The following is a 26,885-nucleotide window of genomic DNA, read 5'->3' as shown; positions in this document are numbered from 1 at the left end:
TTTTTGCTATTATAACTAACGGCAAAAACCGCAATTACTTTTGCACCAGCCTAATATTTATCGTACTTGATCTTGTTCTATGTAGTTATTTGCTTACTTGTTCATTGATGTTTTCTTTCACTAGAATGTAAGCTTCTGAGAGCAAGGGCTTTGTCTTCCTTGTCTGTCAGTGATGCTTAGAACACTGCCTGACAGAGTAAGCACAAAACAAATTCTTGGGGAAAAAAAAACAGTACTTACACTTTAGTAATGAAAAGATAAATCAAGTTAAAAATTGGGCAATGGATCTGAATAGACATTTCTCCAAAGAAGATGTACAAATGGCAAATAAGGACATAAAAATATGCCCAGCATCATTTGCCATTAGGGGAAATGCAGATCAAACCACAGTGAGATACTGCTTCATACCCACTATAGCAGCTGGAATAAAAAAGTCAGATAATAACAAGTGTTGGCAAGGGTGTGGAGAAATTGGCACCCTTATACACTGCCAGTGGACATTTAAAATAACATAGCCACTTTGGAAGACAAGCTGGCAGTTCCTTAAAAGGTTAAGCATACAATTCAGCAATTCCACTCCTAGGTATATACCCAAAAGAGGTAAAAACACTCTCACACAAACGTGTATACACGAAGGTTTGCAGCAGCATTATGGATAATAGCCAAAAAGTGAAAACAACCAAAGTTTGAATCAACCCAAGTTTCATTATGGATCAACAAAATGTGGTATATCCATACAATGCAATGTTATTTGTCAGTGAAGTGAAATGAAATCCTAATCATTGCTTCAATTTGGATGAACCCTTGAGAAAACATTTTGCTAAGTGCAAGAAGTCACAAAAGAGCACATATTATATGATCCCATTTTTATGAAATGCTCAGAATAGGCAAATCCATAGAGACAGAAAGTAGATGAGTGATTGCCTAGGCTGCAGGGAATTGAAGGAAAATAGGGAGTGACTGCTAACGAGTGTGGAGTTTCTCTTTAGGGTGGTGAAATGTTCTAAAATGGATTGTGGTGATGATTGCAATACTCTGTGAATATACTAAAACCCATTGGATTGAACACTTTAGATGAGTGGCCTGTATGGTATGTGAATTATGCGTCAATAAAGCTGATATTTTTAAAAACTCAATGGAAGTCCTCATCGAATATACCTGTTGTCAGACAAGCAGACTAGCTGGCAGGCCATCCCTGTGTGAAGACCAGAGAAACCTAAAGGGCTCTCTTCTTGGTATTCAGGAGACCAGCTTCCCAGGCAGGCGGGTGAAACAGAGGTCTGTTCCTGGCAAACACTTTTTTAAAAAAAATTTTTTTGAAGTCCCCGAGAAACCTGTGAGGAGGAAAGCTAAAGATCAAATGACGAGCCTGAGAAATTTACTGCATCCTGTTTTTTAAAGACCATTTTTCCAACATAACTAACAGAGACAAATGGCCCGGGACCTGCTCCTAAAAATAACCATTGTCGAGGAGAGTTGACTTAGTGGGAGCTGCCAGGCCAGGGGAGTAAGACCCACAAGATTTAATAGGCTGGAAAAGACCCGGGAGGCTGTGGGTCTACTGAGCTCCTCCCATTAGGGACCCAAGGAAGAAACTGTCATCATGGCTGACTTTTCTGTATGTGTGTCTAATTCTGTTAAAAATAACATTTATTGTTTTTTTAAAAAACCTCATAGTCACGTATTACTTGAAAAAATTAGAATATATTTGAAAAATCAGGAAAACAATTATTTCTAATTTACTGCCCTAAGGTAACTGGTCTTAACATTTTTATACAGATTGCACCCATACGCAATTCAACAAAAGTCAGAATTACTTTTTACGCAGTTTTGCATCATGCTCTTTTTATATCCTATTTCCCATGTCACTTAATATTCTTTACAAACATCTTACAATATCTGTGTGATATCAGCATTACACAAGTAAGCATTTACTTTTTAACATTTAGGATGTTTTTCCTTTTTAACCTTTTTTAATGTTTTACTTTTTACTATTACAAATGATGTTGTGATAAATATCCTTAGTGTAAATCTTCTGAGACGTCATAATTTTAGGGATAAATTCCTAAAAGTGGAATTGCTCAATTGAAAAGCTTTCACATTTTAAAAATCAGTTTATACTAAATTATACTACTAATATTAACGTATAAAAAATCTTATTTAAAGGGCCAGGCACAGTGGCTCATGCCTGTAATCCCAGCACTTTGGGAGGCCGAGGTGGGTGGATCATAAGGTCAAGAGATTGAGACTATCCTGGCCAACATGGTGAAACCCCATCTCTACTAAAAATACAAAAATTAGCTAGGCATGGTGGCGTGTGCCTATAGTCCCAGCTACTTGGGAGGCTGAGGCAGGAGAATCACTTGAACCTGGGAGGCAGAGGTTGCAGTGAGCCGAGATTGCGCCACTGCACTCCAGCCTGGATGACAGAGCAAGACTCCGTCTCTAAAAAAAAAAAAAAAAAAAAAAAAAAAAAAAAAAAAAATCTTATTTAAAAATCAGCATCTATGAATACCTACTAGATGCCAGATATTTTCACATTTATTATTTCATTTTCTCATGAGGTTTTTAAAAATAATCTTTAAAAGTGTAAAAAGAACTTGGCTCACACCTATGATCCCAACTACTCAGGAGGCTGAGTCAGGAGGATCACCTGAGCCCGGGAGTTCAATGCCACAGTACCCTGTGATTGTGCCTGTGAATAGCCACTGCATTCTAGCCTGGGCAACATAGAGAGATCTCATCTCTAAAATAAATTTTTAAATAAATAAATAAAAAGAACTATATATGCTAATTATAGAAAATTTTAAAGATATAAAAGCATATTAAAAATTTTAAATTGCCCATAACAGTGATAACCGTTGTTAATGTGGTTTTTGTTTATTTTTAACCAATCTTTTTTCCTATACATTTATACAAATTTATTTCTTCCATAAATATTTTTAAGTGTCTGCTATGTTGGAGGAATCTGACTCTCCATTGTAAATTAAGTCATTTATATCCTGCATTTTTTTCCATAGTCTCCTTTAACCCTCAGAGCAACCTCTTGAGGCATAGACTACGGCTAGTGCCGTCTTTTGTTGGACCATAAAGGAACCTTAGAGAATATCCATCCAACAGAGAGGAAAGGATCTTGGACTGCTTTGCCCATGATCTTGGACTGCTTTGTTGGCCTGCACCCAGCTATCTGGACCACTATTCCATCGCTACAGACTGCAGCCTCTGATGTGGAACTGAATATGTACTTCACTGCCCTAAAACAGGGTGGCCATGTAATTAATTGACCAAATCAATACATTTTTACAGTAAAGGGGAACTATTATTAATCAATGCAGGATAACAGATGTAAATCGGGGCTGTCACTGACAAACCCGGACGAATAGTCACTCTAGATTTTCAGATTTCCAGCTCTTTGAAATGCTTTCAAAAGTGGATTCCAATCCATTTCAAATAGCTAGGGAAACCAGCTCTGCCTCTCTGTGCTGAGCTGAGACTCTGAGTAAGACCAGAACACACAGGTGAGCAATATGTGGTCCCTCTTTGGCAGGATAGTCTATTCAAGCAGTAGACAAGAACATAACTCACTGGAATAAAAAGCAGGGCATGATACCACTGCATTAGAATTCCTGACCCTCCACGAGCCGCAGACCTTTCTATCAGAAGGAAACTTCAGTTTTCTTCCATGCCTCATCCTCTGCTCAGAACTGAGTATAATTTCACTTACTCAGTGAAGCAACTGAATGCCCTATGGCTAGCACATGAGAAGAAAAAGAATGCATTTGGTTTTAGGTGAAGAAACTAAAATGTTTCTGGAGAGGTTGAATTCATCAGGGCAGTGTGCCACTGAGATGAGGTACCTGCTTAGGTCTAAGGATTTTGTTTTATTTTCTTTCTAGGTGTCATTTATTGAGTAATGGCTGTGTGTTGGGCTAAGTGTTTTACATACAAGCCTCTAAATTACAGGGCTGCCAGTTAAAAGGTTATTAGGAAGCTCTTCCGATAATCCAGGGAATTACCGGGGAAAAAAGTGCCTTCCCTGCAGCCCACAGCTAGTGCTCATGTTACAGTTGAGGACTCACACTTTTCCATTGTGTAAGCTCACATGAATTTTCCCACCATAGACTAGATGGGGTTTTATCATAGACCGATAAGATTCCATTTGGGCATTTAGATGGATTTCTCAAGACTGCTGAGCAAAGTGTTAAAAAGTATATTTTGTTAATGGTCTTTCTTTTTGACAGAGTAATAAACTTGTTCATCAGCTAGCCCTCATAATTTTAGTCTCGTGGTATATTCCAAAGATACACTAAGAATCCAGAGTGGTTGAATGTTCTTCTTGGACAACTAGCTTGCACTATTTATAGGTTAGATTTCAAATGCAAGAGAAAGTTACCATCACCGATTCACACAAGGATGTAAGTAACGGAAATCATTTCTGCAGATCTTAGGATTCCCTTGTCCTGTGTTCTCTTTATGTATTAGGACAGTTTCCCTAACACATTTCCCCTTTTTTTGATATCATCAAGTAACACATTGATAAAAGTGTAATTGGCAGGCTTGCAAATCTGTCATTGCTTCTTTCCCAAAACCACCGTGTTCTCTCTCTGACAGACCTACAGCTGGAGAGATGGCAGAGGAAACCAATATTGGCTGAGCCTTTACCATGAGCAAGCAGACTGCTGGGCTCATGGTGAGCATAAGATCACCAGTCCTTCAGCAACTGTTTGCAGTTGGTATCATAACTCCTTCTTTTCTAAGGAGAAAATTGATTCTAAGAGAAGTAAAGTGACTTATCAAAGGTCACATAGCCAGCAGCGACATTAGGCTTTGATCCTTGGTTTGCCCAATAGGAAGTTCATGGTCTTTCTGCTTTAGCTGTGTTTCCCTGATAGACAGGCCTCTCCCTTTCCCTATGCCTGGTGGAAAATCCAAACCGGAGCTGATGAATTTCATTCTCACCACCACTTGGAAACAGCATTGAAGTTATGGGTTCTCATCTGGGCCTTACGACCACAGACAATTTACTTCACTTCTCTAAGCCTCTGTTTCTTCACCTGAAGAAATGGAGATGAATTTTCCTAGTGAGAGTGTTTTAAGGAAAAAATCTTGTGAAGAATCTGGGCCCATTCCTGGCCTCCAGGAGAAGCTCTGTAAAAGCCCCACCCCTCTGCCAATCTCAACCATACAGGTGTCTGCACTCCCTAACTGTGTTAGTCCGTTTTGCATTGCTATAAAAGAACTCCTGAGGCTGAGTTTGTTTATAAAGAAAATAGCAGTCTGGGCAACCTGGCGAAACCTCATCTGTCCCCAAAATACACAAAATTAGCTAGGCATGGTGGCACACACGTGTGCTCCCAGCTACTCAGGAGGCCAAGGTGGGAGGATCACTTGAGCCTAGGAGATGGAAGTTGCAATGAGCCAAGATTGTTCCATGACACTCCAGACTGGGTGACAGAGTGAGACCCCATCTCAAACAAAAGAAAATAGGTTTATTTGGCTCATGGTGCTACAGGCTTTACAAGCACAGCACCAGCATCTGCTCTGCTTCTGGTGAGGCCCCAGGAAGCTTTTACTCATCACAGAAGGCAAAGGGAGAGCATGTGTGTCACCTGGCAAGACAGGGAGCATGAGTATAGAGAGCCAGAGAGAGGGGGAAGGTCCCGGACTCTTTAACAACCAGATCTCAAGTGAGCTAACAGAGCAAGAACTGATTCATTTCCATGAGGAGGGCACCATGTCATTCATAAAGATCCACCCCTGTGATCCCACACTTGCCACTAGGTGCCACCTCCAACACTGCGGATCACATTCCAACATGAGATTTGGAGGGGACAGGTATCCAAACTGTATCACTCACTTTGTTTCCTTCCTTCTCCATATTCGTCTCCTATAAGCCAGAGCTGGGCTTATCGAGACCGCCTCTCTAGAAACCTGGATGGTTCCCCTCCACCCTTCACTGGTCCTCTTGGTTGTTGGAGTTGGGTGTGAAGAGGTTCATTTCAGTCATCCCACTCTTTTTTACCACAAACACAGTAGAAGCATCTGCAATGCCAGGTTCCCTTCAGCTGATAACCAGGACATGTGGGAAGGCACACCTACACCCCAGTCTCATGGAATCAGGCATCCTTATTTGCCCACGTGAACATACATCTGAGCCCCACCCAAAAAGCAAGCTCAGATCATCTGGATTTTCAACATCCTGCCCGAGCTGAGCCAATTAGAAAGGAGATCTAGGTGACTGAGCAGGTGCCTTATGTTTAAAGAGCAGATCCTTCTACAGTACAGCCCTGGTCTTGTCACTTTCCTGCTTTAAAAATTTCCATGACTCCCCAATTAAGGTCCGATTTTCCTTTTTCTAGTGTTCTCATTCCTGTTTCATTTCTCACTGCTCTCTTGACATAGACTTTTGTGCCATAATCAAGGTACTCTCCTTCCTTCCTACCTTCCTTCTATCCTTTATTCATCTAACAAATATTTACTACTGCTTTCTACATGCAAGACACCGCACTAGGCACATATGATAATGGCAAGGCAAGCTAGTGGGTGGACACAGACAAGTAAATACTGCAGGGTGAGAAATGTTGCAAGAGGGAGAGTCCAGGAAGTTGTGGGAGCGCCTAGAGGGGGTGCCAAATGCAGGCTTGAAGCATCAGGAAAGCTTCTTGAGGGAGGAGGTCATGAAGTTAATCCCTAAGGATGAGTGGAAGCTAAGAGACATATAGGGTGGTAGTTGTGAGGAGGAAGGAAGAGGAAAGGAAATGCCCCAGGGAGAAAGAACAAGCTTGTGCAAAAGCTCAGAGGCAAAACTTTTGTGGTTGTGCTCCATGGGTTGCCGTTCAGATAGATTTAATGCAAAAAGTGCCCTAGAGCTCTGCAAACTTGGCAAAAGAGACAGCACTGAGTCCATGGAAATGAGAGCAGGCCTGCGTGTCTCAGCAAGTCTCAGTGGACTTGGTAAGGAGAAGCTAATGGTAACAATGAGACTTGGGAGGTAAGGGGACAGGTGGGGAGACAGATTGCTAAAGACCAGGTGAAGGATGAAGGCTTTAGGCCAGAGTATTCCTCCCTCTGCCACAGATACTAATTCTCCTATCTCTTCTCATTGAAATCCTCCAAGGCTCAGTAAAGCGTTTCTCAGTTCCTTCGGTTGAAGTGAGTCCCCCAGCTCCTTGTACTGGGCTGTGGTTCTGTTCTGACAGGTCCTACCTCTGCCCTGCTGAGACCTCCTTGTGCACTCTCCCTCCGCTCCTTCCAGCTCCCTTGCAGCTGTGCTTCCTAATTGTATCTCCCTCACCTTCTAGCCCAATCACTGAGTGTTTAGGAAATGTTTGTGGAATGAAACAGGATTTGCCATACTTTCGTGATCATACACTGTTTTATAAAAAAGAAAAGATGAAGACAGCTAGTCCTCACTTTACATGTATATATTTATGCATAGCAACATCTAACATTTATTATAGGTATTTACTGGCTGCCACACACAGTTCTCAACATGTTACTTAATTTCTTTCATCCTCAGAGCAACCCAGAAATGAGTAGGCACTCTTTTTTTTTTTTTTAATTTTCCTTTATAAAGGTGTAGAAACCGAGGTGCAAAGGGTGAAGTTACTTACCCAAGGTCACTGAGCTGGCAAGCAATGGAACTGGATTTCAAATGTAGGCAATCTGGCTCCAGAGCCGTACTCTTAATGTGACCCTACCCTGCTCCTGTACATGCTGGATTGGTACAGCAGTGCATTTTCATACACATATTCCAAGCACTCATGTATTACATACGTTAAAAAACATACCAAATAGAAATTTGAAACAGATGAGTTAAAATCTTTTCTTACATCCTAGGAAATAGTTCTGTGTACCCTACCTTGGAAACCACTTAAATTCAAAGTTGCCAGTGACTAAGCGGAAGGAAATTAACTTGTTTCCAATAATAACTGTACCTCACAGAAACTCTGCGCACCTACTAAGGGCCTGGCAACTTGTTAGGGGCTCCTGTATGTTAGTTATGAATATTCAGAGCAACCCAGAGGCCTGAGGAGAGACCAGGGAATTCATAGGAGAAAGAAGAGACAGGGATGAGGCCTGGGAGGGCGTGGTGCCATTCTGCCGTTCTCACCCCAGGGCTCCTGTAGTTTATGATGGAACAATTGACTTAGTTCTGGAACTATTTATTTCATAAAGCTTGACAGATTTACTCAGGAAGAGGCTGTAACAAACACCCTGAAACAACATATCATGTTTCTTAATTTTTGTCTGAAATTCTGACAACTCAGCATGGACTCGTTATCTTAAGCTCATTAGAAGCTCCGATTGAAGATTATATTGTGTCTTTGGTTAATAAAAGATGAGGAAATGAATGTATATTGGCTTAATACATGTGGCCTGGTAGACAGAACATTTCCAAAACTGGAACCGTAGGGGGAGTCATGAATGCGGTTGTTGGTGGGGTGGTTTTGTTACCTTTAATAGACATTTGGTGAGCAACAACCACTTGCTCATGCATATTGTGGACTCACATACATTATCTTTAGTCCTCGCAGCAGCTATATAAAAGGTAGCGGTGGCGGGTGGACAAATTACAAATGAGGGGCCGGGCGTGGTGGCTCACCGCTGAAATCCCTGCACTTTGGGAGGCCGAGGCGGGCAGATCTTTTGAGGTCGGGAGTTCGAGACCAGCCTGGCCAAAATGGTGAGACCCCATCTCTACTAAAAATACAAAAATTAGCCAGGCATTGGTAGTACACACCTGAAATCCCAGCTACTGGGGAGGCTGAGGCAGGAGAATCGCTTGAACCCAGGAGGTGGAAGTTGCAGTGAGCCAAGATCACACTACTGCACTCCAGCCTGGGTGACAGAGACCCTGTCAAATAAAAATAAAAAATTATGACGAGGAACTGGAAGTATTTTTCCTAATATCATAAAACTAAGAGGAAGTGAGGCTGTGATACAAACCCCAATTCTGTTGAACTCCAAAGCTCACTCCACAAATGCACTGTACCCCAAGAATATACTATATAGTTTCATGTAGGAGACAGATACAGATAAATAGAAATATAGCAGAGCAGATATATCAGAACTGAAGACAAGGTTAATTCAGAGAAAGGAATGCAGAATGTTCACCCTTCTAGTACCGGGTGGTCAGTGGTGCCAGGGAAGGCAGGCTGTCAAGGTGAATCAGGAATCCTGGCTTAAAAGATTGTACGGTGAATCATAACCTGAATTTTTAGGTGAAGAAACCAAAACACAGAGGAAGACGCCACCCAGAGGTTGTACCTTGGTCATTGATTTCTGCTCCTTCAATTCTTCTTGCTGAATTTCTAATATCAACCAGCCAAGTGGCACACACATCAACTCCGTAAAACGTTGTCACATAAAGTTAAGCTTAGGGGTTAACCTTAAGAGTCATGGAACCTGGGGCCAGGCACGGTGGCTCACACCTGTAATCCCAGCACTTTGGGAGGTCGAGGCGGGCAGATCACGAGGTCAAGAGATTGAGACCACCCTGGCCAACATGGTGAAACCCCGTCTGTACTAAAAATAAAAAAATTAGCTTGGGGTGGTGGTGCGCGCCTGTAATCCCAGCTACTCAGGAGGCTGAGGCAGGAGAATCGCTTGAACCTGGAAGGCAGAGGATGCAGTGAGCCAAGATCACACCACTGCACTCCAGCCTGGCGACAGAGCAAGACTCCATTTAGTAAAAAAAGAAAAAAAAATAAAAAAGGCTGGGTGTGGTGGCTCACACCTGTAATCCCAGCACTTTGGGAGGCTGAGGTGGGCAGATCACAAGGTCAGGAGTTCAAGACCAGCCTGGCCAACATAGTGAAACCCCATCTCTACTAAAAATACAAAAAAAAAAAAAAAAAAAAAATTAGCCAGGCATGTGGTAGGCACCTGTAATCCCAGCTACTTGTGAGGCTGAGGCAGGAGAATCACTTGGGCCTGGGAGGCAGAGGTTGCAGTGAGCCACAATTGTGCCACTCCACTCCAGCCTGGGTGACAGAGTGAGACTCTGTCTCAAAAAAAAAAAAAAAAAAAAAAAAAAAGAGTCATGGAACCTGCAAAATCCTACAGGAATTGGTGACTGTGAACCAAGTGGGCTGCTCTTGTGTGGACAGACCACAAAAAGCTTCCCACCCTAGCCTGCAAATAATCAGCCGCTCTCTGTGCCACCTTCCCCTTAGAGCCCCGCTGAACCTTAAGATGGCCCACTGGGTCTGCATTATTTTTCCTAAGGTTCAGTCTGTTTGAAAAGCTGGATGGATATGACTATGTTATAAACCTTCTGTCACTCAAGGTGGGAGAAAATGAGCAGTCCTTGCTATAAGTGGTTGCATTGTCTTGTACTGTATACTTTTATATGTCTGTGCTTTTGTTCCCTCTCTTGTAGACGATGTACTGCACATGTTGAAAGATCAGCCACAGATAAGACTGCAAATTATCTGAGCTCAAAGTTCTTGTCCCAAGCCATCGCCTCCTCCTTCTGAAGAGTTGGGAGTTTGCTCATAGAACTATAGAAAGCTGGGGTTTTAGAACCGTGGCATGATAGAAACTTGGGGTCAGACTGACTGATTTACAACATCTTGGAACTCACAGAATGTGAATGTCCTAAAATTATAGCATGTCCTCATCTTTGAACATTAGAACTTAAGAATCCTAGTATGTGAGACCCCCTAGAATTAAGCTAGTCAACAAATACTTCTACAATGCCTACTATGTGCCAGGCACTGTTAGATTCTGAATATAAAGACATGAACAAAATCTCCTAAGGGTCTTGCTTTCAGGGAGGTTCCAGAGAATGTCAGAATTTAAGAATCATAAAATGTGAGATTTTTAGAAAAATGAAACATTGCTGTGTTGAAATCGTAAACTGCCAAAGGTAGAGTGAAGCCTTGGATCATTCTCTCCAGCTTTCTCTACCTTTTTACGAGGCCTAGGGCCTGTTCCAGGCAGGTCGGAATAAAATCTCAGTAATAAGAGCATCATTTCAGTTCGGTGACATCACAGAATGGCCAGCTTATAGGGGCTCAGGGATCACCCAGTCCCCACTGCTGCTTTTATCAGCAAGGCCACTGAGGCCCAGAGAGGGGCAGCTGTTTGTTAGATCACATAGCCCTGTCAGAACTAGACCCCGGGTTTTCAGGTATGTCTTAAAGAATAGGCAGAACAGAAAAGGCTTTCCGTGTGCTTCCGAGATTCCCTCTTTGCCAGCCTGCACTGAGGCCCCAGCTCTTCAGAAGGAGTTTGCAGCAACTTTCTCTGTGGAGGCATCAGCCCCGCCCCCGGCCCACGTGTGCAGTAGATCGCCCCGTGTTGGGAGCTCCCCCTTCCCGTTGATGCGTGTTTTTTTTGCTCCCTCCCCTTCCCCGTGTGCCTCAAAATCAATTTTCATTATTTTTTCTGTCTGTGTTTGTCTTTGTGGTTCGCAGGTGCTCCCTTGCATTGTTCATCCGCTTCATCAACCCCTATTGAGCAGTCCCCCTCCCCGCCCCCCTCCCCTCCGGCCAATGAGAGCCAGAGGCGGTTGCTAGGCAACGGTGTGGCCCAGCCAACCCCGGACTCAGACTCTGAGGAAGAGTTTGTCCCTAATTCATTCTTAGTTAAAAGTGGCTCCGCCAGCCTGGGGGTCGCGGCGAACGGTAAGTCCCTCTCTCTTCCTACTTTTGCGGGTTTGTTTTTAAAATTGTCCTTTTGTTGCCGATGCCTGCTTGGGCCGCTTGCCGGGCGGAGGGGCCTGCTGCATGGTGGGCTCCAGGGGAGTTGGCGGCCTGACGTGGCTCCGCGGGCTCAGGCAGCCCCGCTCTTGCCCCGCGGTGCCGCTGGAGTGTGCAAGAGTTGGGGGGCTGCTTCTGTCCCCAACCCCCATGACAGACACCGGACAGGCAGATGTACGGACAAAGATGCACAGACAGACATCACGAGAAGGAAACATCAGGTGAAGGCCCAGACAGGTAAAGGTAGAGACAAAGATTGACACAGACAGGAAGGAAAAAAAAAAAAAGTTAAGACATAGGCAACACCAACCAACTACCTACTCTGTGCCAGGGACTGTGCCAGGCACTGTCACAACCATGCCCAGAGACTCAGTATTTTAGTGTCCCCATTTTCACTGGAAAAACTGAGAAGGATTACTCCATTACCCACAGAACAGGCTGGCTTTAAAAGTTCTCCACTTTCACAGAGCCTGGAGACAGGCGGCCCTGAAGCCCCAGGCAGCTGCAGGGCTAAATGCTGGCTGCAGAGAGAGCCACTGGGTTTAAGCGTGGATCTGCAAGCTCTCTTATTCTGAGCCCTGTCCTGGCGTTCTTAAGTTGGGAGGTGGGGTATGGTGGAAGAGCTCCAGGGTGACCAGCTTGTATCCCCTGATCAGGTGCTGTTAGATTTGAGTCAAGGTGCTGGCCCTCTCTGCCCAGCAGAGGCCAGTCAGCTTCTTTGCAAGGAAACCCAGGAAGGAATTCAAACCTCTAAGAGGTGGGGCAGGATGTACATGAGGTAACCTAGGATCACCTTAATAGCCCCAGGATTTCCTGATGTTTGGAGAAGAAGAGAGGAAATGAAACTGTTTCCCCACAAATAACACTGTAAGTTGTGTGTCGATTTGGCAAACATTTATTTATAAGTGCTTGTATGGTACTAAATTCCAAGCCAGATTCTGAAAAACGAGGCAGAGGTTCAAAGAGGGATAAGACAGTCTATGGGCTCTGGAACCAAACAGCTTTGAATTACATACACGCTTTATTGCTGTGGGACATTAGATAAGTCACATTGCCTCTCCAGGCTTATTTCTTCAAGGGTCAAGTGGGCATTGTAGTGCCCACCTCATGATGAGCACCCATCACAGTGCCTGGAACACAGAAGGAGTGTGGTAAATGTTAGTCATTGCCTGGTCCCCTCCACCTGCCTCTAGGGGATTTACAGACAGCCTGTCTGTGAAAGCTCCCAGCACACTGCCTGGCGCTTGGGGATGCTCCAAGATATGTCAGATGCTATCTTTTCTCTTGGGAGTACATCATTACAGCAGAAGGTGGCAAAGGCGGTAGGAACCTAGTATGTTCTGTGGCCGAGGAAGAAGCCTCTATTCTGCCTGAGAGAATTAGGAAATGCCTCCTAGAGGAGGCACTTACAGGACTTGAAGAAATTAGTGAGGTGCGCCAGACAGAGATTACCAAGGGTGTTCTGGGCAGAGGGAACACATGGACAAAGAACTTGAGGTGGGGACATGGGAAGCCTGCCCCAGCTCTTTTAAACCTGAGAGTCTGGGCTGTAAATAGGTGTGAACCTTGGAAGTGAATGGAAGGCCATGTGGTGAAAGTCACCTGAGATCTTCTGAAAACTGGCTTGAGTTCCCCCACCAAATGACAATGAAGGACGGTCATTACCTACCCTCCTTTTCTGGCTAGGACCTCCCTTCTTCCGCTGTCTTTGAAAATCAGAGAGATCTTTGTCCTTGATGATTCTCTTCTGACAGGATTTTACACCCTGCATTCTCCATGACCAAAACCCAAACCTCCTCCTTTTTTCTCAGTGCTCCCTGGGGTGGGGCTGTTTTCTTAGTAGTTCAGTGTCCCTACTCCTCTATGCCTTTTAGCTGCCTGTGTTTCAAATGATGCACAGAAACACAGGAACCCTGGGCTGGGAGCAAGGAGACCTGGTTCCAGACCCAGCTCTGTGGCTCACTGGCTATTTATCCTTGGCAAATCACTGTCTTTCTAAGCCTCAGTTTCCCCATTTTGCCAGTGATGGAGCAATCTCTAAGGTATCCTGATTTTAGGAGTGTCATGAGTTATTCCTGCCAGTAGCTTTCTTAAGCTTATGGAGTAGGGAGGAAATATATATATGTGTGTGTGTGTGTATATGTGTGTGATGATGTTCTTTGTTCATTTCTGAGTAAGCCTTACACGTAGAAGAGAAGGCAAGAGATTAAAGTCCTCAATCTCTTCCTTTGCAAATTAGCGAACAAGAGCAATCACTCTGTTGCAAGTTCTAAGGCAAATTGATGACATTATTGCATTATTGATGTGCAGGGAAGGAGATGGGGGACTTTAGCCTGCAGCTGTCTGCTCAGTGCCTGCTCCTCCATGCTCCTACACCCCAGGGGACCTTGTCACTTTGGATCCCTTCCCCAGGCCCTTGCTCTGAGTGTCACTCTAAAAGTTGGTAATAAGCATGTCTCATGCCTGAAGGAAGAGTCTGGGTCCTTACTGGTCTGTTGCTCTGGGGTTGGGATCATGAGAGCTCAATGAGTCTCTGCCATGGCTGGACCCTGCCTACTGCCTTCCTCTCTCCTGAAACTCAAAACCAGGGATCTTCTATGAGCCAAAGGACATGCTGGTACTGGTGTGGACTCAGCACTAGTGAGTGAAGATTAGAGGGCCCTGGTACATAGACAAAGCAGGCCTAATAAATGCTTTTATGGTTTTAAATTTGATTTTTTTTCATGGAAAAAATGTGAAATTATTTTAATGGAATTATCTTTATTGTTTCTGCCAATTATAAAAGTAGCAATGCTTGTTAACATTCAAATAATATGGAAAGGTAAAATGTTAAGTTCTCTTATAATCCTTCCTCCCAGATATAACTACGTTTAACAGTTTGGTGCATGGTCTTTCAGAGACTTTTAATTTAGTGTTCATTTAATGAGTGAGTGAATGAACCAATGAGCAAGCAATGCTTAAGGACCACAGTGTAGCAGAGAGCTATAGCCATTGCTCTAGAGACAAGCCTGAAATTGGATCCCAGATGTGCAACTCTAGGCAGTGTTTCCAACCTCTGAAAGCATTGGTTGCTCCATCTGTGAAATGGCAGAAAACCTTCCAAGGTTGTTATGGTATTTAAAATAGTTAAAGCTGATGAAACTTTTCTGTCTCTCTTCCCTGTCTCCACACCCCCATCTCCTTCCACCAATTTGAGACCTTGGAGACCACCCTCAGCAGAGCAATTGCTTTAGGGCCAGCTGAGACTGCATTCAGATTGTATTTTAAATGACAAAGAATGCCTCTCTGGCTCCTAAAGGGTGAAAATGAGACAGTTTCCTATGCTGGGAGCTGAGGCTCTTGGAGCCAGCCTTCCCGGGAGCTTGCGCTGGACTCTCCAGCATCACCCCCAGAGGCCCTCTGCCCACAGCTGTGTCAACTCCAGCCTGAGCTGCCATCCCAGATCTGGTAGACCTCAGAGCTGCCCTGCTAAAATCCCCATGTAAAGTGCAAAGAGGATCGTGGGGGTATCACAGAACAGCTCATTGTCCCTGTGGAGAAGAAAACAGGGGAAGTAGCTTTTTCTCTTATCAAAATCCTAATCCTTCCCCAAGGGTAATCATCCAGAAATCACTGATATATATAAAGAAAGATTTCACTAAAATATCAACTAGTCACAGTTGAAAAAGCAAAGGAAGTGGTTAGGATTAAGTAGGTATTCGTCCCTACCCCATAGAAACTTTTCAGAATAAATATTAAATGTTTCATGAATTGTTCTCATCTAAATTCTAAAGCAAAGGGGCTTTAAAAACTTGGTGGTTAATATTTAAGAGGGTCAGGGAATAAATAGCTCTGAGAAATGTGTCAGTTTCTCAAAGCCTAGGTAAGGTAGTGGGTGGGTGGGAGAATTTACATTTAATAAGAACTTTCTATGTGCTCAAAGTCTTTTTATAAAACATGCATTATCGTATTTGTGTCTCAATTTATGTCCGTTTCACTGTTTAGGAAACAGGCTCAATAAGGGGCAGTGACTTGCCCATTGGTCATTGGTCATAAGGGCATGGAGAAGATTCAGACCCAAGCCTGTTTGACTCTAGAGCCCCAGTTTTTTTTTCCTTCTGTTTTTTTTGTTCTGTTTCAAATATCAGATCCTGTTATTTTTGTCTCCTCCTTAGTAGGAATTTGAAGAAGATAAGAGGAATTCCACCAAAGAAAAGCTGGTTTTAAGAGAATTCCAAGTTGTTGGATTCCTGTTACCTCACAAACCTTTATGAAGCCCCTGTTATATGAGACGAATCAGACCAGATGACTGGGCATTGAATTTTGGTGCAGCTTCCTCAGAGCCAAACTTTGGATGCTGGGCCATCCATTGCTCTTTTTTCAGCACTGGGTCCTTACTGCCTTGCCTTACAAATTTCTCACTGGTCAGCATCACTGTTGTTTGGCAGTTTCATTGACTTTCTCAGGTCTTAAGCAGCTGGGATTATTTTGTTTTGACTACCAATCCAGTGGAGGAGTGTTTATTTTTCTTTCTAAATGGGAAACACTGCTATGTTTGTAAGCTCCTTCTAAAAGTGTTTTCTTAAAACAAAAAATTCAACTTAATTGAGAACCTATTCAGAGTCCCTGGGGAAGTCAACCAAGGTCCTTTTAAGTCAGTTTGTGAAATCAGAAAGCAAAATTGTGCCTGTTTCTCACAGTTGAAAGGAAGGTCCAGTGAGATTTTTGTCTTTTTTCACTATGAATTTCGTGGAGCCTGGGTTGTTGTTGTTGTTGTTGTTGTTGCTGTTGTTGTTTCATGCCAACTGCAGTTACTCAGATGTGCTTCTTTACCTAGTTCTGAGGGTGTAGAACACTGGGGTAGGTAAAGTTTTCAGCAATTTTGCTCACCACTTCTCTCAACTCTCTTGCATCAAAAGACCCTCGTTGGTAAATAAATTCTTACTACATCAGCTATGTAGCAAATTAAGTACCTAACTCCTGTTGGCAAGACAAATTGATTTCTTCCTTTATTCATTCATTCACGATGACGTTTTAAATGTTTGTGGATGTTTTCCAGAGAGATGAGGGATGAAGGGTATTCTAAACAGAGAGACCCTTTAAAATTGGTATTTAATTTATTGGGTTAAAATTCCTTAAATGAAACCCTTGGAATCAGAAGCACTTTAGAATTTGGAAATGTTCAGATTTAAGAAAGAAAATGGAGTACATATTTTGTATTTCTGCTAACACTCCTACAGTAATCAAACACATCACTATTTCTGCCATGAAACATGAATACTTATACTCATGGGATTTTAAAATGACTCCAAGCCTCAGGTCAGTTCAGGTCAGGTTTTGCCTCTAAATGAGTTTGGTTAAACATTTAGTCTCAGAGTTTTGGGGTTTCAGAATCATGGCTAATAGATGGTGATCCTGAATTGTGTCTTCTTAAAAATGAGGGAACCAGAGCTCAGAAAGATTTAGCAACTTGCTCATGGTTGTAGAGTAACTAGATAACTTGAAAACTAGACAGCATGATACAGGTACAAGTTGCTGACCAGGAAGCTCCATAGATGTGCTTATTGTTTATCCATAATCACTGCTTAGAAAGGCCTAGCCCCTCTGCTATAGAAATGAGAGTTCAGGAGGCCAACACCAGCAGACTGGGTGGCTCTCAGGCCTGGAAATTCAGCAGGAAAGAAGCCAAGTGGTCAGAAGCCTAGAACTTGGCAACTCTGAGTTGATAAGGAGCATTTCCTGATAGACTGTCTGCTGTCTGGCCCCCTTTCTTTGACGCCCCACTGTCTTCTGTACGGACTCCTCCCTAACAGTCTGGGACCTAGTTATTCACATGTCTGGTTCCCTTGTGCAACTCCCAGTTCCTAGAGGTGGGCCTTGTGTACACTATTTCCAGGGCTGAGCACAGTGCCCTGTGTATGTGTACGTGCTAAAATCAAAACTGAAAAAAAAAGTGCTGATTTCCTTTCTTCCTTCTTTCCACCAGCACCCCGTCTACACACATGCACAGCAATAACCCTAGGAACGGGGCACTGAGGCACATACATGATACAGCTGTGGAGAGTCACAGAGATGAAGCGATTTGTCTAGGTACAGAGTCAAGATGCAAAGCATGGCCCCAGTCTCCAGGGTTCTTTCCACTCTACCAGGTGCCTCCCTTAACTAGACAAGCTCTCACCTATGGCCTCCCACCTGGGGCAGACCATTATGCCCCCGCATTGAGGGCAGTGGTGACAACCTCACAGGGGTCACTTCTGTTTTTATACTGTTGACAACGCCCTTTTTCATACATTACCTCGGGGAAACTGGTGACTCTAATTTAATTGGCACATTGGCTTTCTAGGAGGTAAGGCTTCTTCCTGACCTTGCAAAATAAACAGGTCACGTTTTGAATTAATGTAACTGAACATCCTGGGAGAACCAGGGCCCTCTAATTAGTCACTCGTTGTAGACTCTTTGCAGTTCCTTTTCCACTAATTTCCCCAAATACCACTGCAGTAAAAGGTACAAAAATAACATTTTTCATGTATGGCTTGATTGGACCTAGGAATTCCTAGACCACCCTCGAGGAAGGCACATTAGATATGTGTCCAGGCTTTTTCCACCTGGAAACTAAACCTAGTTTGTGACCCTGTTGAAATGGTCGTGGTCTGCTCCATGGATCCCTTGTGGACACCAGACCACATTTTAAACCATCTCCTGACACTTCAGGGCCCAGACCGTTGAAGAGGCACCTGGAAGGAAGCCAAGGAGAGTGTGGGAGATTTAGTAGCACTAACATTTGTGTACCCTCTCATTCCCAAAGCTCGTTCTCCTCTGTCATCTCACTGGATCCACAGAAAATCCTGTGATGTTGGAGAAATGTGAAGGAGGGTGAACACTGTGTCCACGTGAGAAACAGGCTCAGGGAGAAGCAGCTTAGCACAGAGCTGCCCCTTGGCCACAAGGCTTGGAACTTGTTTGGGCTTTGTTCATGGATGGTCAGTCCAACATGTGAGGCTCACTGCCATCATGTGAGGCCCGCTGCTATCATGTGAGCTCAGTTTCCCAGTTACAAACTTCATCTGGAGAAGCCTCATCATGAAAACCTGCTCACAGAGAGGCACAGGCCTGGGAGCAGGAGATCTGCCTGGATCCCAGCTCTGCCTCTAGCCTGCTGTGTCACCTTGCAAAAGGCTCATCTGTTGGTTCTTCGGCTTTCTAGTCTGAGCAGTGAGAGAACTGGATGAAACCAGCATTTCCCAAATCATATTCATTTCTGTGTCACTGTCTTAGTCTGTGCCACAGCAGGGTGCCCACCTAAATGGTTATTTATGTTCCTTTAAACTGCTGCCTTTTCCAAACTTTTTCTCCTTTAGTGAATTTTTTTTATTTCAAAAGGAAATTGTATATTACTGCTGCATTCCACTTGCCATATGGCAAGTGTATGACTTGCCATAAATAGAAGGTAACTGTAAAAATAAATACTATGAAAGCAGGTTATCCCATTCTGGCGAGAGAATGTCTGCTCAAGGACACTGAGGAGAGATTTGCCTCTCTGCATTAAACAAGGACATTGGCAACTGATAGGTGGTGAAAACACACTAGTTCCCAACTTAGACTTCCTCTTTGACATCATCCAAAGGGTAGAAAGAAAATAGAAGCTATTCTGCATGTGACTCGGTGTTATTTAATGTTTGTTCTCACTGTAATCACCTGAAATCACATCCCTTGGGTACACAGCTCTGTGGCTTTTTCCAATACTCTGTAGGATTTTAATGCTGCCCCCACACAGCCTGCTCACCTTGAGAATAAACATCTCTTGCTGCTCTCAGGCCCATCCTTCTTCCCTTTCCTAAACGTGGTCTTTGGGAGCCATCTGTTCCCACACTCCCCCAGGCAGCCCCCTGCCCTCTGCCCCTGTCATCATGTCTGAGCTGGGTGCTTTGAGCTCAGCTGGATCCCCCATTACTGGTTAATGGCTCCCAGTTTAAACCAGGAAACCTTGTGGCTTCCTTTTCTCCCTCCCCTCCCTCTCCCTCTGAACTGCCATTATTTATATAGGTGTTTGAGACTAAACAACTAAAAAAAATTCCCTCTGCTTTATAAGGCCTAAAAGACTGAAGCCAGAAGAAAAACAGAAATGGCGCAATGTGGAGCAATGGCGGGGAAAAATAGGTTGTGGAGGTTTACAGGTCTGTGCTGTGTAGTCTTCGGCAATTTGCTTAACCTCTCTGCGCCTCGGTCTCTTCTGCAAAATGGAAAATAGTACAGTCTTCTCTCTCGATCCACAGGGGATTGGTTCCAGGACCCTCCCCACAACTGCAACCTCCACAGATACTAAAATCTACAGACGCTCAAGCCCTGATATAAAATGGGATAGTATTTGCATATAACTTACAGACACCCTCTTGTATAATTTAATCACCTCTATATTACTTATAATACTTAACAATGTGAATGCTTTGTAAATAGTTGTTATATTGTATTTTTAAATTTTATATTTTTTTTTTCTGACTATTTTTGATATTCGGTCAACCATTGGTTGAGTCCATGGATTTGGAGGGCCAGATGTACTTCACAAAATTGTGGTATAAATGAGAAAATATGGGTAAGGCTTCTAGCACAGTGATTGCTATATAATAGATGTCTAATGAATGTCAGTTTCCTTATTCCCTTTCTGGACCCCAAAAGTTTTTAGCCAGATATTCCTAGGAGGCAAGCAGATGCCTACACTCTTACCCCTCCTGGCTTGGAAGAGCCCCAGCAATTAACAGCTCAACCTGGGAGTCCTGATCTTTAATCCCCCTCCCCGTCCTGGGTGATTTCCAGAGATTTCGGGTGGGAGAGTGAGCCCAAGGCAGCAGCTAAACAAACATAGCCTATAGTCTCAGCGACAAAGCCTCAGATCCTCTTGCTGGAGCCCCTCCGCTGTTTCCAGTCCCCATAGTTCCAGCGATGGAGTGCTGATGTTTGGTACCAGATGAAACACTGTGATGCTTTTTCCTTCTGGTCAGCTGGCCTTCCCCCAGAGTTGAAAGGAAAGGAAAATGACTGTTAATTTATTTATGCTCCACTCCCTCTTTCCTGGTGGATCCTATTTCTATAAATAACTCTGGGAAGCTGCTAACCAGCTAACAACAACAGTACCTATATTTGCACTTCCAGAAACCCTTCTTCAGATGCCCCAGTGGAACCTTGGGGGAATGCATACCTGATGTGAACCAAGCTCCTTTCCCCACTATCTCAGTGACCTCACCAAGCTTACCTCTTTCCCAGTTGCCCATCTATAAAATGGGAATAAAAATAGCAGCCTGAGGAGTTTGCTAGGATAAAGGAGAAACAGGAAAACATCTAGATCAAGGCAGGTGTTCAGTGTTTACTGGTCTTCTCTTGGCAAATAATAGAGACCATTTTTAGGGGGTAAGGAGGTTATCTCATCAAAACTAAAGTTGTGATCACTGGTCTGCTATTATCCTGAGAAGGAGCAAAAATGGAAGTGGAGATGATCCCTGTCTATTTGCTAGTTTTACAAAATGCTGCTCCTCTTAGCCAAAACATTCCTGCTATGTCTCCTTTCTCCTGGACTGCTTCAGTAGCATCCTTCTGGCCTCCCTGCCGCTGTCTCTCCCTTTAATCCAGCCCTCACGTTGTTCCAGGTGTTACCTCTCAAAGAGCCCCTGCTAGTGCCCTCCCTGGGTTTCCTGCTGCCGGCAGCTCGGGTCCTGATCCTTAGCAGGGCAGCCCCAGCCCTTCTTCCCAGAGCCCTATCCTTCCTCAAGTTGCTTACTTTCATGCAGATTCAACACAGCCACTGGTCAATGTCTGGTGATGTCGGCAGAAAAGGCCAAAGCAAGCCTCACTAATCAGAGTGAAAACAGGGAAGGTCTTTCTGATTTTGAGTGATATGGAGGAAAAATGAGGCTTGTTGACCCTCAGAACCAATTCAACTCAGCAAATTTTTTGTTAAGGACCTACTGTGTGCCAGGGCCCATGGAGGATAGAAAGCAGTCAGCTCACTCCTGCTGGGGAGACAGGAACACACTAAACAGCTTGCCCTGAAGCAGCCTCCAGTAAGGGGAACTGGTGACGGAGTGCGCCAGGGTGTTTGGGGCTACAGAGGTGTAATGCAAACTGGGAGGTTGGGGGAACTTCCTAGAGAAAGATGCAAACTACTGAGGAACACAGGCAAGTGTGCACATTCAGGTTCATCTGGAAGTGAAGTTTACTTTTATGTATCTATAGGGCTCCTATGGACTGAATTGTGTTCACCATTGACATTCCCACCACCCTCAAATTCATGTGTTGAAGCTCTAACTCTCTATGTGATGGCATTGGAGAAAAGGCCTTTAAGGAGGTGATTAAGATTAAATAAGGTCATAAGGGTAGAGCCCTGATCAGATAGAACTGGTGTCCTTATAAAAGAAGAAGAGGCCCCAAAGAGCTCTCTCTCCTCCATGTGAGACACAGCAAGAAAGTGGCCATCTACAAGCCAGGAAGAGAGCCCTCACCAGAAACCGAATCCCATCAGAACCTTGATCTTGGACTTTCCAGCCTTCAGAACTATGAGAAAATAAATTTCTACTATTTAAGCCACCCAGTCTATGGAATTTTGGTACAGCAGCCTAAGCTGACTAAGACCAGAGCTCTGGTATAAGGATGAGCCTAGACATACAGACATTGCATGTCCATTATTTGTGTGTAACCAAATGCTCCCAACCTAATTGTGGGGTCTGGAAGTGTTTATTTCCTCCATTCATTCATTCATCCGTCCATTCATTTAGCAGACTCTTCCTGGTGTGTGCTCTGTGTGGGGTCCTGTGCTGGAGAGTGAACTCTGGTCAGACCTCATCTGTGCCCACCGTGGGCAGCCATGTGCATTGGGCACACATGAAGGAAGCACTGCGGTCCTCTGCACAGACAAGGGGACAAGGCAAGGCTCTCTTCCTCTCTAGGAAGGAAGGGCTGGCATGGCAAAGGCCCAGCTTTACAGCCCACTCTCCATCCATCCCCTTCCAGCTCTCAGGGAGCAGCCCTTGAGCATGCTCCATTTTCCCGGGGTTTGATGTGGGAGGAGACAATCAACATAACCTGCAGGCAGGTGTGCTGGAACCAAGGAGGGCCTGATCACACCTTTGGACAGCAGAGCAGATGAGCAAATCCCATTCCTGAGCACCTACAGGGTGCCAGGGGCTTCGCCTTTCTCATTCCATTGAGTCTGCTCAGCTGGGAGGCTCTAGAGCAGAAGAGCTAAGAGTGTGGGTTTGACTGTTGGCTCTGTCATTATTAGCTGTGATCTTTAGCAAATGCTTTTAACCTCCAGGTTTTCATTTTTCCCTTATGTGTAAAACAGGGATAATAGTAATAATACCTACATCATTGGTGGTATTAGAATTCAATGTGAAGTAATATATGTGAAGTACTTAGCAAAGTGCTCAGTTATTATACAGTCTTAATAAATGGAAATTTCTATCATTGTTGTCATTTTCTGGTTAGTGTTTTACTCAACAGAGCCTCAGAAAGATACTTGCCCTAGGTCACAGAGATAGTAAGTGGCATTTTTGCATCCCAGGTATGCCTGGCTCTTCACAATCTTTTCTCACCCCCACCAGACTGCCTCCCTCATCTAACAGCCATCTCACCCTTTCTTAACAACCCTCAGGTAGCCATAGGGTCTAAGGGAACCTCTAAAGCAGATCAGAGATTTATTCTCCCCCCGCCCCGCACTATACCCTACCCTGCTGCACAGAGGATAAAGCTGCATGCACATTTTGGGAGCAGTTTATGACCCCTGGCCAGAGGCCCCTGAATGGAAACCGCTGAGTTGCACTCTGGCTCTCTGCTCTGTTCAGATGCCCCTATTGGGCCCTGCGTGGATGACAAGAAGATGCATGAGGTCTGGCTAAGCAGCTTATTTGTCTGAGCTGGTGATGGCCTTTGTCCTGAGGTGGGTTAATGGTAAGGGGCAGTGGCCCTTTAAGGCCTGGACAATGGGCAGGCTTCTCAGGTCATCAAATCACTCAGTGGAATGGCCCTGAGTCCCTTAGAGCCCCCTCAGAACACAGGAGGCCTCTGCTGACCCTGCTCATCGCCCATTGATGCACCCTCCCCCCAACCAAAGGGGAACACTGGAATAATGGAGAGAGAGAATCAAAGAGCATTCAAATGACAAAGGACTTCAGAGGAGGAAACCGAGACAGAGAGAGGACAGTGGTCATTCCTGACTTCCCACCTCCCCCCTGCACCCAGTTCTGCACTGTGCTTTCCTAGCTTGGCTTGTTTCTTTCTCCAAATGCAGCAGGCCCACAACGAACCAGACCAGGCTGTTTTTGCCAGCTGTTCCTTTCATTGCTGAAACCTAATGCTGCAGATTTCCAGCGTTCCAACTTCACCTGGCAGCCGTGGCCCACTAGAATTCACCTCTTTGCCTACTTCTCGAGCCCCTCTGATCTTCCCCAAGCCCCCAGTCTTGTGAGCCACGCCATTTAGCTTCTGCTACCTGCTTCAACAAAAGCAGCTTGCTCCCTTTGATCAGTTTCCTACATTTGCTTCTGAATAAAGATCCTATTTAAAGATAACTTCTAATATTAGAATTTTTTCCAAGTTTGAAACCCACTGATTTAGATCAACCCTTTTATTTTATGGAAAGTTGCAGAGCTGGGATTCAAAGCCAGGCCTTCTGATTCCCAATCTTGAATTCCTCTCAATGTATGTATTCATTTATTCATTACACAAAGATTTCTAGCACACCTACTCTGTGTCAAATACTGAGCTGGTCCCTAGAGTACTGACATATATAAGACAGTGCTCCTGCCCACAAGGAAGGGCCTGAGCATTAACATCCAGTCCTGCTGAGGGTTCAAAATGCAAATATGAAAATGCCTATTGACTTTGGCATCCACGTTACCACTGGCGATTTCGTGAGGGCATTTTCAGAATGTGGAGGCTAAAACCAGAGGAGGATAGATGGGAGAGGAGCTGGCGGAGGCAGTTTAAGTAAATGGTCTAAAGAGATTGGGCTTTGTGTCACAAATCACTTACTAATTACAAAGGGAAAAGAGTTACTTTATAGTGGGGAGATTAGGAATCACCACCTTAACCAAGTGACCAAACTTAGCACTCCATTAGTGAGCCATCCTAATATGACACAGTAAGATGTACGTCTCATCACACATGAGGTACACTTGCCAAAAGTACATAACCTGAATCCAATTATGAGAAAACAATCAGACACATCCAGAATGCAGGACATTTTACAGAATAACTGGCCTGGACTTTCAAAAAGGCTAATACCATGAACAAAAGGACTGATGAGTATTTGGGTGGGTAGGAGGCTCTGGTAGATTAAACGAGACTAAAGTAAACAGCCAAAAACTTGACTCTTACAAGTGATTGAATCCTGTTTTTCTAAATGCTATAAAAAAGACAGTTGGGGGCCAGGCGCGGTGGCTCACGCCTGTAATCCCAGCACTTTGGGAGGCCAACGCAGGCAGATCACGAGGTCAGGAGATTGAGACCATCCTGGCTAACACTGTGAGACCCCGTCTCTACTAAAAATACAAAAATTAGCCAGGTGTGCTGGCGGGTGCCTGTAGTCCCAGCTACTGGGAGGCTGAGGCAGGAGACTGGCATGAACCCAGGAGGCGGAGCTTGCAGTGAGCCGAGATCACTGCCACTGCACTCCAGCTTGGGCGACAGAGCAAGACTCCGTCTCAAAAAAAAAAAAAAGACAGTTGGGAATAATTGGAGAAATTTTAAACTATAGTATGTATGTTAGGTGATATGGAATAATTATTCATTAACAGTCATATTGTGGTTAGGTGATAGAATGTTCTTATTAGGAGATGTGTGCTGATATAAAATGTACTGAAGTCTACAACTTTCAGATGATTCAGAAAAACTTTTTATGCATAAAGATGAAGTAATGTGGCAATATATTAACTGATAGATTTAGATGAAGAGTATATGGGCTTTTCTGCACTATTCTTTCAACTTTTCCGTAGGGTTGAGATTTTTCAAAATAGAAAATGGAAGTGCCTGTACTTAGCTTGGCTAGAGACTGGACAATAGCAATGGGGTTTTGGAAAGATTTCTTGGGACGGGTGAGATTGGGTGCTTTTTTTCATGAGAGCCCACCCTCACAACCAAGCAATGCTTTACGCCAAGCATTGACTTTGCCTCTTGGAATACAGAACCCCTCCAAACCTTTACAGAGAACCGATCGTTTGACAGTTGTGATAAAACAGGCCCTTCCTGGGCATGGAGGGAACTTAAGCAAGGCACTGGATCCAGTAATGGGAACCACATTGGCGGGAGTGTAGGGAGCCCCACCCCAGAAATAGCCCTTCTGTGCCGAGGCAGGACAACTGGAATGAATTATGCACATTCATACTTGTTAAACTGCCTTGGCACCAGAAGTGATCCTCGTAACCTGAGCTTTACAGCGGCATAGCCATACTTAAAGTTGGGTCAGCCTTGCCCCCGCAGTCTCTCTGTCGGAGGTTTATAGCTAAGGCATAAAACAATTCAGCATGAGCTGAAACATGAAAACCTCCTCTAGATTGCAAAGGTAAACTTTTCTTTTTAAAGTTTTCTGAGGAGGCAGTGTTTGGGAATAAAATCTTGTCTGTCTCCTTCTGCTATTCCAGTCCTTGGCCAGGTCCTCACACACCCTGCCCCAACCCCACTCCCTACCTCAAGCCTAGACCACAATCCAGTCACACACAGAAGCTGCTGCATCCTGTAGTTGGAGGGTTCTGTTGTGACCAGGGAGTCTTGATTTCTGAAACTGAGCCTTGAAGCTGTGTGGCCTTGGGCAAGTTGAGTCCCCTCTCTAAGCTTCAGCCTCTTGGTTATTTATAGACAATATTTATGACAGGGTTATCCAGACCATACAGGTGTGTGGTCACTGAGTACGTGAGACCGGTGCACACAGTGGGTACTCTGTAAACAATGAAGTTTGCCTCATGTATTGATTCTTCCTTTCCTGAAAGGTTTCTCTGTACAATGGAATGTTGTTTGACAGCATTTTACCCACAGTAGAATTTCTTTCAAAACTGGAGTCAATCCTCTCAAATCCTGCATCTGCCTTATCAACTATGTTGATGTGATATTCTAAATTCTTTGTAGTTGTTTCAACAATGTTCACAGCATCATCATCAAGAGTAGTTTCCATCACAAGAAACCACTCTCTTTGCTCATCCATAAGAAGCAACTCCT

At 44.2% G+C, this 26,885-nt stretch overlaps 1 protein-coding gene across 1 annotated transcript in view; it reads left to right on the top strand.

The window, feature by feature from the left end:
* The window catches only part of TENM4 (teneurin transmembrane protein 4), a 3,069,169-nt gene that overhangs the window by 2,750,207 nt on the left and 292,077 nt on the right, over positions 1-26,885 (top strand). The window contains exon 12 of the mRNA XM_063641401.1: positions 11,424-11,633. Coding sequence (XP_063497471.1) covers positions 11,424-11,633 — 210 coding nt within the window. The remainder of the gene's footprint in view (positions 1-11,423; positions 11,634-26,885) is intronic.

The sequence above is a fragment of the Symphalangus syndactylus genome, chromosome 6 (genome assembly GCF_028878055.3).
Source record: "Symphalangus syndactylus isolate Jambi chromosome 6, NHGRI_mSymSyn1-v2.1_pri, whole genome shotgun sequence".
Lineage (NCBI taxonomy): Eukaryota > Metazoa > Chordata > Mammalia > Primates > Hylobatidae > Symphalangus > Symphalangus syndactylus.
Note: the sequence above shows the minus strand (reverse complement) of the source record. Positions and strands in the feature narration are given on the sequence as shown.